This window comes from Rana temporaria, chromosome 5, assembly GCF_905171775.1.
Source record: "Rana temporaria chromosome 5, aRanTem1.1, whole genome shotgun sequence".
Taxonomy (NCBI): domain Eukaryota; kingdom Metazoa; phylum Chordata; class Amphibia; order Anura; family Ranidae; genus Rana; species Rana temporaria.
The window spans coordinates 373607113-373621542 of record NC_053493.1 but is presented as its reverse complement, the minus strand read 5'-3'; the positions used below and the strand labels follow the sequence as shown (position 1 = coordinate 373621542).

General features: G+C 46.7%; 1 protein-coding gene across 2 annotated transcripts in view; it reads right to left on the bottom strand.

Moving 5' to 3' along the window:
- OXR1 (oxidation resistance 1) overlaps nt 1-14430 on the bottom strand; it is a 199356-nt gene that overhangs the window by 84641 nt on the left and 100285 nt on the right. For both annotated transcript variants that reach the window (XM_040354844.1, XM_040354845.1), the window contains exon 9: nt 7218-7380. In XM_040354844.1, the coding sequence (XP_040210778.1) occupies nt 7218-7380 (163 nt within the window). The remainder of the gene's footprint in view (nt 1-7217; nt 7381-14430) is intronic.

The window sequence follows — 14430 nt, the reverse complement described above, 5'->3', positions numbered from 1 at the left end:
GGGCCAGTAAGGCGTAGGGCAGTGCACAGGGCTCAGTAAGACATAGGGCAGTGCACAGGGCTCAGTAAGACATAGGGCAGTGCACAGGGCTCAGTAAGACATAGGGCAGTGCACAGGGCTCAGTAAGACATAGGGCAGTGCACAGGGCTCAGTAAGACATAGGGCAGTGCACAGGGCTCAGTAAGACATAGGGCAGTGCACAGGGCTCAGTAAGACATAGGGCAGTGCACAGGGCTCAGTAAGACATAGGGCAGTACACAGGGGTCTGTAAGACATAGGGCAGTACACAGGGGTCTGTAAGACATAGGGCAGTACACAGGGGTCAGTAAGGCGTAGGGCAGTACACAGGGGTCAGTAAGGCGTAGGGCAGTACACAGGGGTCAGTAAGGCGTAGAGCAGTACACAGGGGTCAGTAAGGCGTAGAGCAGTACACAGGGGTCAGTAAGGCGTAGGGCAGTACACAGGGGTCAGTAAGGTGTAGGGCAGTACACAGGGGTAAATAGATTGTACTGCAAGGGTCAGCAGAGTACAGGGGTCAGTAGTAGGTAGACAGGTTTTCATTCAAATCATGAAGTGTATTTCCCATGTATAGCCTGGGGTACAAAATCTTAAAAAAAACATTGCCATTTCCTTCTTCTGGAAATACTAATTGGTAGGATTCTGGCTATAACACTTTGAGTCAAAGAGCTGAAAAAAAAGCATGATTTCAGCATGCATTCAGTACCAGGTAGACCCTCCTTCCAGGTGACCCTGAAAGCTTTATAGCCTGGGGATTTGCATGGAGGTCAGACAGTCTCTGTCAGCACTGATCTCCTTTAAAACAGTTTCATGGTAAACACTCAGATAAAGGAGCCAGAGGGAGACAGCCATGAGGTGTGGCTGAAAACTATGCAAACAAGCTCACCCCAGGGTATGCGGACTCAGGGAATGTGCAGGCTGTCAGATGCTATGCTGGGAATTCTCTGAATTGTACTTTGTGACACCCAGCAGTATGCAGTCTTCTGTATTCACAAAGTCCTTCTGATCTAACGGAACTCCGAGAGGACCGCAATCTAGTCCACATCAGATTTGACCTTTCTCTGATCTGACCTGTATGCTAAGGTGGCCAGATTTTTAAAATGAAATCCGGGGACATATTTCTTTTTACTAGTAATGGCAGCAATCAAAAAAACTCTCAGCCCGTCGCCACCGCCGCCCGCCTCACAGCCTTTCAAGTCTTACTCTCCGGGCCCCCGGCTACTACTGGGTGGGGAGCGGAGGAAGATCACTCCGCCAGGGAAAGGCAAGGAGACAGTGGCGTCACTAGGGTTGGTGTCACCCGGTGCGGTAAAACATGGTGTCACCCCCCCTCTTTCTAGGCTGCCCAGCACCAAGCAGGCAGCGCACGGGGCGCACCCCAAACCAGCCCCTGTAAATGATAGTATAGGGCAGTATAGTGGCAGGTTAGGGTAGTATAGAGTGGTATAGTGGCAGGTTGGTGTAGTGGGGTGGTATAGGACAGGTTAAGGTGGTATAGGGCATGTTGGAGTGATATATGGTAGTTTGGGGTGGTATAGGGCAAGTTAGGGTTGCATAGGGCAGGTTGGGGTGGTATAGGGCAAGTTAGGGTGGTACAGGGCAGATTGGGGTAGTACAGGGCAAGTTAGGGTGGCACAGGGCAAGTTGGGGTGGCATGGGAAAGTTTGGGGTGGTACAGGGCAGGCTGGGGTGGTACAGGGCAGGCTGGGGTGGTACAGGGCAGGCTGGGGTGGCACAGGGCAGGCTGGGGTGGCACAGGGCAGGCGGGGTGGTACAGGGCAGGCTGGGTGATACAGGGCAGGCTGGGTGATACAGGGCAGGCTGGGTGATACAGGGCAGGCTGGGTGATACAGGGCAGGCTGGGTGATACAGGGCAGGCTGGGTGATACAGGGCAGGCTGGGGTGGTACAGAGCAGGCTGGGGTGGTACAGGGCAGGCTGGGATGGCACAGAGCAGGCTGGGGTGGTACAGGGCAGGCTGGGATGGTACAGGGCAGGCTGGGATTGCACAGGGCAGGCTGGGCATGTCAGCTAAAAAAAAAAACGGGATGGTGTCACTCCTCTAGCGGGTGTCACCCGGTGCGAACCGCACCCCCCGCACCCCCTAGCAACGCCTCTGCAAGGAGATAAGCAGGCAGGCGGCTGGCCGGGACTTGAGCCAAGGCAGAAGAACATGAGAGTGGAGCTGAATGGGAATGCACCCGAAAATGAAGAAATATTCCCTCCGCTCCGACCGCGACCAGCACATGATCATCAGAAAGGGGCACAGATAATGGAAAAAAAATACACTCCCCTAAGCTAGTAGGAGCGGCGGAGTGGGGGTGTGTAATTCAGAACTTTTTTATTCTGCACTGACTGTCTTTGAAATTAACCCAGCCCCTGTTCAAATCTAATACAGGGACAGACTTGGTCTGTGGACAGTGTCTTCAATCAGGGGACTGTCCCCGGAAACCGGGAATGTCTGGTCACCCTACTGTACGCTGACATCTACTGCTTGCATCAACTAGGTGTCATTTAACACAACAATCTTTTATATTTGAAATCCTAACCTCACCGATACCCCTTCCCAGGTCTCCCCAAGAGTCCCAGAGACTGAACCATTAAGTTCCTTAAGGGCATGCTGCCAGGATTGGCTAGCATGCATTTATGGTCTAATAATGGTCTTAAAGTATTACTAAAGCAGAATCTATTTTTGTATAAAGTGGTGAAGGGTTGCAACTGCTGTCCATTTTTTTTAAATGCCATTTGTGTTTCAGGCTGGGTTATATATTATTTTATATATACAGTGATTCTGTACTTGCCAAATATGCTGCAGAAATCTCCCTCCACCGAGTCTGGCTGCAACCATTTTAACTGTGGGCAGCTGAAGCTGCTGCCTGTTCACTTCCTGGATTTACACAATCACACACCTCAGGCTCCGCAGCTCTAATTGGCCCTCTTATGACTCATCCCCCCTCCCTTCCTGGCAAACTCTCACCAAAGTTGGAGAGAGCTGTGCATGATGTCATAAGCCTAGGCTTTTTACCAGACAAGAAACAGGAAGTGGGCTGTATAAGGTATTTACGGTCAGGAAAAAAAAAATATATATTTTTTTTTTTATCCAAAGATAAAACAATAAGGGCAGAAGATTTAATAGATGGAAAGATGAAAACATTACTGGAGTTCCACTTCAAGTATGAATGTAATACAAAAAATATCCACGCTCAGACAGACTAGATTATGCGGAAAGCTGGCGCGATTGCCGCCGGGCATACGCGATCGCTCGTTACAGAGGGGGGGAACGGGAGCTGTGTGTGTAAACTCACAGCTCCTGGTCCTGTCAGGGGGGGAAATGCTGATCCTCTGTTCATACAATGTATGAACAGAGGATCAGTCATTTCCCCTAGTGAGGCCACTCCCCCCTACAGTTAGAACACACCCAGGGAACATACTTAACCCCTTCCCCACCCCTAGTGTTAAACCCTTCACTGCCAGTGGCATTTTTATAGTAATCCAATGCATTTTTATAGCACTGATCGTTATAAAAATTCCAATGGTCCCAAAAATGTCTCAAAAGTGTCAGAAGTGTCCACCATAATGTCACAGTACCGAAAAAAAAAAACGCTGATCACCGCCATTACTAATAAAAAATAAATAAAATAAAAATGCCATAAAAATACCCCCTATTTTGTAAAAACGCTATAACTTTTGCGCAAACCAATCAATAAACGCTTATTGCGATTTTTACAAAAAATATGTAGAAGAATACGTATCAGCCAAAACTGAGGAAAAAATAAAAAAAGTTTTTTTATATATTTTTGGGGGATATTTATTATAGCAAAAAGTAAAAAATATTATTTTTTTTCAAAATTGTCGCTCTATTTTTGTTTATAGCACAAAAACGAAAAACTGCAGAGGTGATCAAATACCACCAAAAGAAAGCTCTATTTGTGGGAAAAAAGGACGCCAATTTTGTTTGGGAGCCACGTCGCACGATCGCGCAATTGTCAGTTAAAGCGACGCAGTGCCGAATCGCAAAAAGTGCTCTGGTCTTTGGGCAGCAATATGGTCCGGGGGTTAAGAAGTTAAGAGCCCTGATCTCAACATTATGGAGTCTGTCTGGAATTACATAAAGAGACAGAAGGATGTGAGGCAACTTACAGCCACAGAAGATCTGTGAAGTTCTCCAAGACCATCTGTAATGTTAATTTGATTTGTAGCCCCAGGTTACAGGTTCACAATAAAATAAAATAAAAAAAAGCAGGAAAAAGCCTAAACACCATCTTAAAAACATTGAAACGTACTAACATAGAAGTCCACTCAGTTTACCTTTACTCTACATTAAATATGATTTTTTATTGTTTAAATTTCCATCTAGATCCAGCAAGTTTCTAACGCTGCTTCCTGTGGGCCCTGCAGCCTCTGGTCACACTGCTCTGAGAAGCACACAGGGCAATGCTCAGACACACTTGACTGTGTAAGTAAAGAATCGGATTAAGACACAGAAAAGAAGAATACTTGCAGGTGGAAAATTCCACAAGATGACCATCAGAATGAAAATCAGAGCCGACCAGCAAGTGGACAGCTTCACCTGACAAAAGCAAGACCTTCTTCTGTTCAACTGTACCTGTGAGAGCAGGATGTGAACACAGACCTTGGTAATATTTGTATGTGCAGGTTCTGATTCTGTCACCCTTACTACCTAGTGAGTAATTGACCCAGAACATGTTTGCAGGATGAGAGTTCTGCCTTCACTGGCTGCATTCTTGTTTCAGGTCACACACTCACTAGGTAGTGAAGGCAAGATCGGGATGAGAGCCCCCAAGGCTGCACCCGTCACCAACAGCAGCTTCCATATTTCTATTCTCAGTGGAGCTCACTGGTCACCTCAAGATCTAGGGGCCAGATCCACAACCAGCGGGCGCAACGTAACTTTTGTGATTTAAGTTACACCGCCGCAAATTGCCCAAGTTGGTGCCCGATCCACAAAGCACTTACCTGGAAATTTGCAGCGGTGTAACTTAAATCCGTCCGGCACAAGGCGGGCCAATTCAAATGGGGCGAGTCCCATTTAAATTAGGCGCGCTCCCGCGCCGGACGTACTGCGCATGCTCCCGACGCTATTTTCCCGACGTGCTTTGCGCGAAGTTGCGTTGCGCTGAGTTTTGTGAATCGCGACGTGTAAAAAAGAGATGCGGCGGAAAAAAAAATAAAAAAAAAATTTGACAGCGACGCGGGAAACACGGGTATACTTTCACATGGTGTACTAACTTTACACTTTGTAAAAGTAGCCCTATCTTTGCGACGGCAAACTAACACTTACGGCGATTTAACGAAGGGAAAAAGCTTTGTGGATCTCCGTAAGTGCTAATTTGCATACCCGACGCTGTATTACGACAAGAAATGCCCCCAGCGGCGGCCGCGGTACTGCATCCTAAGATCCGACAGTGTAAGTCCATTACACCTGTCGGATCTTAGGACTAGCTATGCGTAACTGATTCTATGAATCAGCCGCATAGTTAGAAACAGGGATATGACGGCGTATCAGCAGATACGCCGTCGTATCCCTTTTGTGGATCTGGCCCTAGGTTATTAACTTCTGCTTTACTGAAGTACACTACTATATACGGCTAGACATTTATCCCTGGTCCACACTGCTACGACCTCTCATGCGACTTGCTGCAACGCGCACCACAAAGTCACATGACAACTCAAAAAAAAATGTTCCTGCACTGCTTTCCTACGCCTTCCTTGCGAGGTGATTGCCACAAACTGCAATGTAGAAATCACAAGCGTTGCAAGGAAGTTGTTCCATTGTCTTGGCTTTGCAACTTTGGCTGTGACTTCAGAGGGTTTTTGAAGTTCAATAACATGTGTCACACATAGACGTGTGCGCAAGGGGTGTGCCAGATGTGCCTGGGCACACCCTAATCCTGGGGTTGGCAACCTGTCAATCATAATCTACCTGTTGATAGTGGGCAGGTTACAAGTAAATCTTGATTCTTCCTTGCCAATCCCCAGAACCTGGACAGGAGAGGCGGCGGGGTTGGAATTTAGTGTAAACAATCTGTATTTTCCTCCTGCAGCAGTTGAAAGTAGGCTTCTCCTCCTCTCCCTCTCACTAACATTCAGCTGCCACAGGAGAAAAATACAGGGGATTTGTACCAATATGTGCCACCCCCGCCACCCCTTCTGTTCCTCTTTCTGCTGCTTGGGTTTTCCCCCATTGTTTCAGAATGGAGAGTGGGGAAGAAGCCGGTATACATATGTCATACACGCATATGTGTTGGAGCTTTGAGGTGCACACCCTAATGCAATAGGCTGCGCACACCTATGGTGTCACACTATGTATTGTTATGAATTGCCAAGGCCAAAGTTGCTTGAAAGTTGCATTGAGGTTGCATCAAGTCACAATGCAAAATCTCACTGAAAGACACACGACTTTGGAGTCGCAGCAGTGTAAACCAAGCCCAAGCGCGTCACGATCCTACGGGGTAAAATGACCGCACTAGCCAAGCAGACTCTGGCTGGAAAAAGCGCCCAGAGGCGATTCTGTTCGCATGAGTTGCGCTATACAAGTCATTCATTCATTCAAGTCCCACTGGGAAAGGCAATAGGTTCACCTAATAAATCCCCTCCATTCCTCCTTATGCTTTACTTTCCCAGTGTTCTCCCGCTGCTCTGTTCACCTGTCTGGTTGGATCTTGCACAAGCCAAGGACCACCTTCCCGCCACCAAACCCTCAGGGCAGGGGATTGGCCACCAAGGTACCCAGGAAAGGGGAGAGAGTCACATGATCCTCATACCCAGAAGTACTGGATCCCTTACTTGGTTAGGTTGGATGTAGGGGAAACATGAAAAGTATCAGCAAAGAAGGTTATCAAGCGAACCTGTTACTTTGTCCTAAAAGGGGAAAATACAAGTCCACTTTAATGCACATAGATATATTAAAGCAGAACACATCAGCTTGCCAATTTTACTAAATCATAATATAAGAAAACATTTAGGACATGAGACACATGTGGCTTATGATTATGATTGGCGGCCATGGCTAGACATTTATATACAAACATTGAGACACTGATAATAGGATTCTAACAGACAAATTTAGCGCAATAACAAATCCCAGAGTACTTAGTTTCAAATTAACAGACGAAAGCCTAAAGCGATAAGAAGAGGTAATTAAGAATGTATGGCGTATAGATGAACTTTACCACCTACCTCCCACAATCGTGTGGCCGAGTCATTTGTGGATCCTTCAGAGCTCTCAGGCTCTTCATTCCTTTTAACCACAACAAAGCCCGGCTCCCGAGAGGATTCCCCGATCTCTTCAGCGTAGATTTCCGGACTCCACTGAATGAAGAACGAGTAAAGGTGATCTGTCCTGTACAAAGAAAATGCCAGTAAGGAGGTTATTGTCAAAGGAAGGAGAAGTAGATTTATGCTATTGAAGTGAACCTGTCAGGTTGGGACACAGAAAAGAAGACTACTAGCAGATGGAAGATTCCATTAGATCAGGGGTCTCCAAACTTTCTAAACAAAGGGCCAGTCTACTGTCCTTCAGACTTTAGGAGGGCCGGACTAGGGCCATTGGGAGTAGAAAATGTCCAGTGGGAGTAAACAATACCATATCTTTGGTGTCAGTGGGAGGACTAGTGCCCCATTGTTGGTGCCAATAGAAGAAATTGTACCCCTTTGATAGTGTCAGTTGGATGAAAAGTGCCCCATTGGTGGTTTTAGCAGCAAGAATGATTCCCCATTGTTGGTGTCAGTGGATGGAATAGTGCCCCAAGGGCTGGATAAAGGCAAGCAAATGGCCGCTTCTGGCCCCAGGGCCACAGTTTGGAGACCCCTGCATTAGATGAAAATCAGAGCCGACCAGCAAGTGGACAGCTTCACCTGGCAAATGCAAGACCTTCAGAGCTACCATTGAACAGATATTATTAATATTTTTATGTGCAGGTTCAGAGTCGGCCACCCTTACTAACCAATGAGTAATTGACCCTGCCTGCCTTACATTGTTGTCTGGATTTAAAATGACAATATTTTGATACAGAAGACCTTTACATTTGTGAGCTGTGAATTTAGTCATTTGTCTTCACATCCAAGCTCCCACTGACCTTTGCTACTGCAGGCACTGTGGAACAATTCATCCTCAACCTTCATAGCACAAGGATTTAAAGTGGTTCTAAATTGCTATTGCCAAATATTGGAGGCAGTCAGTGGTACCACTTAAAAGAGAAGCATTTATTTTTTCCCCTGGATTCATACTTACCTAGGTGGATGCAGCATCTGTTCCCCTGCCACCTTCTGCACTGAGAACTGAGCCACCGAACACCGCAGATGGCTCGGTTCTTTCGGCTCCCCAAGAGGAGCGCTGCTGATTATCAGTCAGCATCGCTCCTGCTCTGCTCCTTAACGCTCATTGGAGCGCTGAGCTGTGGAGGGGTGGCTCGCTGAGAGGCTGAGACTGCCATCAGTCCAGGCAGCTGGCGGATCCAGACTTCCTAAATCGGAAGAATGCGCTGCCTGGACTGATTCCAGTGACGTTAGCAGAGATCGGACAGACCGGGTCCAACGGGTGAAAACGGGACACATGAGTGCAAAACTAATTGCGACCTCCTTGTAACCCATAGGAGAAGCCCAGCCAAAAAGCTCAGGCTGGACTTCTCCTTTAACTATGTCAAAAGAAAGCTTAATTAGATCACGGTTAATAACAAAGGTACCTGTATTCTTCGCAACACCACCAAAAAAGTATGATAAAACGTGGGACCCGTGGATTCAATACTTGTCTGGTCCCTTAGCGAGTCCCTGGTTCACCATCCCCTTTTTGATCTTTCCTTCCTTTATCTTCCTTTTGTCTCCGCTTTAGATCTCCTCTCCACTTTTTGGCTTCACCATTACTACGATTATACTCAGAAAATTTGACTATTGGGGGTTCCCTATTTTCCCATCAGATTCCCCCCTATTCACCCTCACTTCCTACTTCCCCTACCATGAAACTGCCATTTACAATGCATTTTGGAAAGCAAATGCTGCAATACATCTTGATGTTACTTTGGTTCAAGGAGTTTCTAATTTGTAAATAGAAGCCTTTACATTGAGCACTGTTGATTAATCTTATACCTTAGGGTGCCTACCAGAGGGATCGCTGGTGTTAAGATTTCTGTATCTGATGATTTATTTGATTATTCTTCTAGGCATCACTGATGTATTCTTGTTCTTATTGTTATGGCAACCTGAAGAACGTATGTTCCCTTTTGGTGACATTTCTACTTTAACTTTCAAGAAATACACTGAAATATAAAGTGGTTCTAAAACCTTATAGCTAGATTCAGAAAGAGTTAAGCCGACGTATCAGTAGATACGCCGTCGTAACTCTGAATCTAAGCCGTCGTATCTTTAAAGCGGTGGTTCCCCCTAAAACAAATTTCTAACAATACATTCGTAAGACAGCTTACACTGCGGGTAGGCTGGCTTTTGTTTTGTTTTTTTAGTACATACCTCGATATCGCCGTTTCGTCCCTTGGCGGTGGGCGTTCCTAGTTGATTGACGTTCCTCCGACGGGCGCATACTGCGCGTCACGACTTTCCGACAGAAGCCGAACGTCATTGCGCAGGCGCCGTATAGAGTCGGCTCTATACGGCGCCTGCGCAGCGACGTTCGGCTTCTTTCGGAAAGTCGTGACGTCACGTATGTGCCCGTCGGAGGCACGTCAATCAACTAGAAACGCCCACCGCCAAGGGACGAAATGGCGATATCGAGGTATGTACTAAAAAAACAAAACAAAAGCCAGCCTACCCGCAGTGTAACGGGTCTTACGAATGTATTGTTAGAAATTTGTTTTAGGGGGAACCACCCCTTTAAGTGTATTCTCAAAATGAGATAGACTTAAATCTAGCGAAGATACGACGGCCTGCGCCGTCGTATCTTAGCTGTCTATTTAGGCCGGCCGCTAGGGGCGTGAACGCTGATTTACGCCTAGAATGCGTAAATCAGCGAGATACGCCTATTCACGGACGTACGCTTGCCCGTCGCAGTAAACATACGCCGTTTACGTAAGGCGTTTTCAGGCGTAAAGTTAGTCTAACAAAAAGCCGGCCTAGCCAAGTATGGACGTCGGTCCCACGTCGAATTTTTAAATTTTTACGTCGTTTGCGCAAGTCGTCTGTGAATGGGGCTGGGCGTAATTTACGTTCACGTCGAAACCAATAAGTCTTTGCGGCGTAATTTGGAGCATGCGCACTGGGATATGTCCACGGACGGCAGATGCGCCATTCGTAAAAAACGTCGATCACGTCGGGTCACGATTCATTTGCAAAAAAAAAAAACACGCCCACCTCTTCACAATTTGAATTAGGCGCGCTTAGGCCGGCACATTTACGCTACGCCGCTGTAACTTAGGACGCAAGTGCTTTGTAAATACAGCACTTGCCTCTCTAACTTACGGCGGCGTAGCGTAAAGACGATACGCTACACCGGCTCAAACATACGCCGCCCTACGTGAATCCAGCTATTAATGTTTTTCACATTAATGCATTCCATGCATTAAAAATAGAACTATGGGCAAAACTTTAAATTTGTTATTTTGGATAGAGCAAATGAGGGTTATAACTCCTGTCAAAAATGTTATTTTTTATTTTTTTGCCATCTCTGTCCTATTGCGGAGATTTTGCTTCAATTCCTGTCCCATATCCAAACAGGAAGTGAGAGGAAATCTCTGCAAATTAAAAGGGATTTCTTGGGGACCCCCCAGCTCACCAGAACTAGTGTCCCCGTTGGAAGATATCCCATCTATTAATTCCATAAAATTTGGGGTTTTCTTTTCACTTTCAATGATAATGGTAAACAAGACAAATAAAGAGGGTCAGTCTCCTTAATGGGGGCACAGACAGCATTAAAAATTGTCAGAGGCTCCAATTCCTCCCCACTCTATCCAAAACTAAAAAAGTTTTGTTTCAGTTAACCTTCTGTGCCAGAGGATCCCCCTGAGCCCGATCCGATCCAGAGCAGCGGCTCTCTCTCTTCTCACCGGGCAGATTGACAGCAGTGGGGAGCCATTGGCTCAATCAAATTTTGTTATGAGGGAACAGGGGGTGGGGTTGAGCCACACCATAAACGCAGACAGGGTGGCTCAGGAGGGAGCTCACACAAGTGCCCCCATAGAAAGTGTCTTTCTTTGGTGATCACACACCGAAGAGGAGGAGGAGCCAGAAACACCAGCTGGGGACCCAAGAAGGAGGTTCAGGGCTGATCTGTTCGACACAGAGCAGGTAAGGATAACAGGTTTTTTTTAATAAAAAAAATCAGTTTAAGTGTCCTTTTCTCGGCAGGTCAGATCTCCTGCCAGTCACTCAGCCGCCCTGCACACCCTGTCACATGCTCCTTGCCAGCAACCTTTCAATCTCTGATGTAAACACAGAGAATGGGCTCTACAGGGGTGAGGGGTGAGTGTGAACTGACTGCTGAAAGAAAGGAGCAGGGTCACCTGAATTGCCAAGATAAGGACCTAAAGTTTCTCTGCTGTAAACTTTATGGATTGAAATCACATTGCTCCACAGTGCCTGCAGCTACAGAGGTCAGAAGTGATTGTTTTAAAGACACAAAACAACAGTGTATTTTTAAAGTTCCCTCCCTCACCACCTATTACTAGTGGCCCTGCAGTCAGCACTGGAATTCAATGTGTGGACTGTGTTGGAAAATAGGCAATGTGGTGGCGTCACGTCCTCTCATGTGACGATTAGCTGCTAGACCCCTGCACAGCCAATGGGAAGATGTCACGTATTCTCCTATACCAAGAACCACCACGTTTGGTGCATGTCTTTAGAGACTATGGCCCGGATTCACATACATTGTCGCATATTTATGCCGGCGTAGCGTATCTAATATACGCTACGCCGACGTCGCGCAGAGAGGCAAGCACCAAATTCTCAAAGCACTTGCCTCCCAAACTGCGCTGGGTTCCCTCGGCGTAAGCCGTAGTAGATAGAAATGGGCGTGAGTCATGCTAATGAGGCGTGACCTCATGCAAATGATGGGCCGAGCCTCATACAAGTACTTAAAACGAACGTCGCATGCGCCGTCCCGTGGACGTGTCCCAGTGCGCATGCTCACAATCACGTCGGAACTACTCCCTAAGATACGACGGATCACTGCCTACGACGTGAACGTAACCTACGCCCAGCCCTATTCACGTACTACGTAAACAACGTAAAATACGACGGCTGTGTTCCCTGGTCCATACCTTAGCGCCTCATATATGGGGAATAACTTTACGCCGGACGTACGACTTAGGCAAACCGCGTATATAATGCGCCGGGCGCAACTACATTCGTGAATCGGCGTTTCTCCCTCATTTGCATATGTGCATACAAAATCAATGGGAGCGCCCCTTGCGGCCAGCGTAAATATGCACCCACGATACGCCGGCGTAGGAAAGTTACGCCGGTCGGATGAAGCCTATTTTCAGGCGTATCTCAGATTGTGGGCACGGCGTACAGATACGACGACGCATAGTTACACTTACGCGGCGTATCTCGAGATACGTCGGCGTAAGTGCTTTGTGAATCCGGGCCAAACTGTGCCCTTTAAAAATCCAATCGGTGCAAACGGACAGTCTTAGCTCATTTACTGTTGTCTAGGAATGTCTAATGAATGTTGTCCAGTGAATGCGCACAGCCTAGCTACGGATTCTTTTTAAAGCAGCACTCCGGGCAGACAGCTGAATACAAAGTCAGACGTGTTTTGCTGTCATGGAGATCTGTTGATCGATGAAATAAAGGCAAAACTACCATCAACGTGACTTTAAAACAAGAAGCACGTCCAAATAAAATCACTTTAAGATTTCCCTTTTCCCAGGCAGCAAAGCGAGATGAAAAAGCAAATGCGGCTGAGTTTAGAGGCACCTTAATCCCTTATTAGCCTAAGCGTTTACATCCAAGTTGTCAATGGAGAGCTGAACTGCCGTTCGCAAGAGTCCTGCTTCAAGTCAGAACAAAAAGGTCTCCAGGCAAGGAACAATTGAATTCCAATAGAACAAGAAGACGTACAGTAAATGCTCTATTCCTAGGGGGTGAAAGGAAAAGGCCACAGAGAAATAGAAAAACGCCTAATTAAAAAATAACACCCCCTCCCCCCTACTGCATACCTGCAATTGGCAGATGATGTACTGCCGAGCTATGAAGATAAAGCAATGCCTTTCTAAATAACAATGGAGTTTATTTACTAAAGGTATATCCACTTTGCACTACAAGTACACTTGGCAGGGCAGTCGCTGTAGATGCGAGGGGAAGATCGAAATGAGGGGAAGCTCTGCCGATTTCTATCATTAAATCATGTGCAAGAAAAAATGCGGTTTCTTATTTTCCTTGTATGTCCCCCTCAGATCTACAGCGACTGCACTTCCAAGTGCACTTGTAGTGCAAAGTGGATTTGTCTTTAGTAAATAAACCCCATTGTGAGGTTTCAGGTGGAAGGCCTATAAAGCCAACATATTTAGCCAGATTCACGTAGGCGGGCGCAACGTTAGGCAGGCGTAGCGTATGGCATATACGCTACACCGCCATAAGTTAGAGAGGCAAGTGCTGTATTCACAAAGCACTTGTGTCCTAAGTTACGGCGGCGTAGCGTAAATGGCCTGGCGTAACCCCGCCTAATTCAAAATAGGCAGGTAGGGGGCGTGTTGTATGGTAATGAATTGACGATTCATTACCATACATGTAAATGAAGCGCCGATTGTACGGCGCATGCTCAGTATCACGTCGCAAATACGCCTTGCTTTCGACGTGAACGTAACTTACGCCCAGCCCCATTCACGGACGACTTACGCAAACGACCTAAAAAATTTTAAATTCGACGCGGGTCTGACATCCATACGTAACATTGGCTGCGCCATCTTTTTGGTGGAATAACTTTAGGCCTGAAAACCCCTTACGTAAATGGCGTATCTTTACTGCGACGGCCGGGCGTACATTCGTGAATAGGCGTATCTAGCTGATTTACATATTCTAGGCGTAAATCAGCGTAGACGCCCCTAGCGGCCAGCGTAAATAGACAGCTAAGATGCGACGGCGTAGGAGACTTACGCCGGTCGTATCTTAGCAATATTTAAGCGTATCTCAGTTTGAGCATACGCTTAAATATACGACGGCGCGGATTCGGAGTTACGACGGCGTATCTACTGATACGCCCGTCGTAACTTTCCTGAATACGGCTAATTTATTAGATCCTCAGAATTTCCAGATATCACTAGAGGTTGAAGTATACACCAAGGCAAAGGGACATTGGGGTTGATTTACTAAAACTGGAGAGTGTAAAATCTGGTGCAGCTGTTCATGGTGGCCAACCAGCTTCCAACTTCAGCTTGTTCAATCAAGCTTTGACAATAAAACCTGAAAGCCGATTGGTTTCTATGCAGAGCTGCACCAGATTTTG